The sequence below is a fragment of the Meleagris gallopavo genome, chromosome 29 (assembly GCF_000146605.3).
Source record: "Meleagris gallopavo isolate NT-WF06-2002-E0010 breed Aviagen turkey brand Nicholas breeding stock chromosome 29, Turkey_5.1, whole genome shotgun sequence".
Lineage (NCBI taxonomy): Eukaryota > Metazoa > Chordata > Aves > Galliformes > Phasianidae > Meleagris > Meleagris gallopavo.
The window spans coordinates 715,847-718,147 of record NC_015039.2 but is presented as its reverse complement, the minus strand read 5'-3'; the positions used below and the strand labels follow the sequence as shown (position 1 = coordinate 718,147).

General features: G+C 55.2%; 1 protein-coding gene across 1 annotated transcript in view; it reads right to left on the bottom strand.

Annotated features, from left to right (window-relative positions):
• Window positions 1–1,780: 1,780 nt before the first annotated feature.
• KANSL1 (KAT8 regulatory NSL complex subunit 1) overlaps window positions 1,781–2,301 on the bottom strand; it is a 21,986-nt gene continuing 21,465 nt past the window's right edge. Inside the window, exon 14 of the mRNA XM_031557029.1 lies at window positions 1,781–1,955. Within this exon, the coding sequence (XP_031412889.1) occupies window positions 1,781–1,955 (175 nt within the window). The remainder of the gene's footprint in view (window positions 1,956–2,301) is intronic.

Genomic DNA, 2,301 nt, shown 5'->3' with positions numbered 1-2,301 from the left:
TCCTCCTCCTCTCCTCCTCTCCTCTCCTCTCCTCTCCTCTCCTCTCCTCTCCTCTCCTCTCCTCTCCTCTCCTCTCCTCTCCTCTCCTCTCCTCTCCTCTCCTCTCCTCTCCTCTCACTGAAGCCACTGGCAGAAGGGTCGGTGGGATTTCAGAGGCCATTCCCAAGGAGGGTCCACATGTTCTGCCAACACAACAGCAGCTCTGCTGCTCCCCCAGCGTGCCAGCAAGGATGGAACCCGAGCTGGGCTCAGCTCTGCAGGTGGGCAAGGGTCATGGTGCCAAGGGAAGGAGTGCTGAACAGCCACAGAACCATCAAGGCTGGGAATGACCTCTCAGACAGACCCCCGTGCCCACAGACCCCTCAGTGCCACATCCCCACGGTCCTGGAACACCTGCAGGGATGGGACCCCCACCCCCACCCCCTGGGCAGCCCATGCCAACACATCACCAAAATGTTTCCTAATGTTCAGCAGTCCTGTCCCCCGTGCCACCCCAAATGCCTGCCAAGGAGGGCACCCTCCCAGCACAGACACAGGAGCGTAACCTCCAACCTGGCTGAGCTTTCACCCATCTCCACCTGTCACCAGCACACAAAGTGCTAAGAAAAACCCCAGAAATACCCCTAATTGTAACGGGCTCTGTGACGGAGGCCATTGGGTAAATTACAAAAAGACTTCCACAAAACAACCATCACGTCCATACGATGTCACCTGCTGCTGAGCTCATGACCAAGGCACTGCCTGCTCTGGCTGCAACGTGAAGCTCACTGGTACTTTAACACATCCTTCTCGTTGTACCAACCTCACGCTTAATGAAATGCAGTTCAGTTCACAACAAAACTTCCTCCAAGAACGCATGCTCCTTTTTGCTAAGCACAGCCCTCCATTAGCACTGCTGCTTTGCTTACAATTGCCACCTCCCCAGCTGGGCTGAACTGCACAGGAAAACACAACCGCCGTCTATCTAGATGCACAGTTTTCACTGTAAGTCGTGTCTCTTCCCTTAGAAAGCAGGATGTGGCAGCAGCACCGTACCCTTGCCAACCACCTCCCTTTGGCAAACGCAGCAGCGAGGCACAGCTCTGCACACTGCAGAGGATGCACCCAGCATCCGATGCACGACCAGCACCCAACCCACCTCCTGCATCTCCTGCAACGGCAAGGACTGCAACTCCATGCAACGCAAGCATCCCCTCACAAAAGAAAAAGGAGCCTTGAATTCTCCCACCAAACAGCCAGCAGAGCAGACACTCAGGGCACGGAGCAAAGCGCCCGAGGAGCTGCAGCAGTCACCCAACAGCAGAGCCCTTTGTGCGTGTGCAAATGGAGCAGCGCTGAGTCTTTCCGTCGGTGGCACCGGCCCTGCGGGGAGGGCAACGCAGCCTTATGCAAATGGGAACCCATTGTTACAAGGGAAAATTTATTTCACATTCCTGAGCAGTGGCAGTTCCTGGAGCATAACAATTGGTGAGGCCCTTCTGCTGAGGACCGCATATTTTTACGCTCCGCAGTAAATCAATATTCCGTAAGACAGAAACTCTGCTCAATTACTGCCAGCCCAGGACGGCGGCTCCGGTTGGTGAACAACATCCACAGGGCACTGCATCAGAACAGGACTTATTTGGGACGTGCTTCTCGTCGTTCAAAAGTTTACTTAAGGCAGAATGGATGGAATGATGCTCTGGGACATCACCCCGTGCACGGCGCTCAGTGCCAGCGCCCAGGGAAGCAATGAGTCCCAGCACACAGCTCCCAGCTCTTCCCTTTTCATTACGCAGCCCTAAGACCGAAGGGTGCAGTCCTGCCCCGAGGGGCTGGCTGTGTTCAGCTCCACGCATTCTGCAGCCCAGTGGCAAAATGAGATTCGGGAGAAGCGCTGATGCTGCTGCAGGATCTGCTCCCGAGAGTGGGAAATTTCCATGCTCCTGAGCTGCCCTCCTCTCCTTATGTGTCCACTGGGGCACCAGAAGAAAAAGGAGAGGGTTTGGCAAGCAAGTCTCAAAATATACAACCCTAACCAGGCTGTGGATGCTCCTCCCTGGAAGCATTCAGGGCCAGGCTGGATGGGGCTGTGAGCAGCCTGGTCCAGAGAGAGGTGTCCCTGCCTACAGCAGGGGGTTGAAATAGATGATCTGAAGGAACCCTTCCAACCCAAACCATTCTATGACTACAACACAGCTCTGAGCATCACAGAACGAAGCACAAACGCCCGTTCTTCAGAAGTGCTTCCACTCCTCCCTTACTGCCCAGGACAGCCAGCAGGCTTTTTGATTCGGCACAAAGCCAGAATTGGGGGGGAAA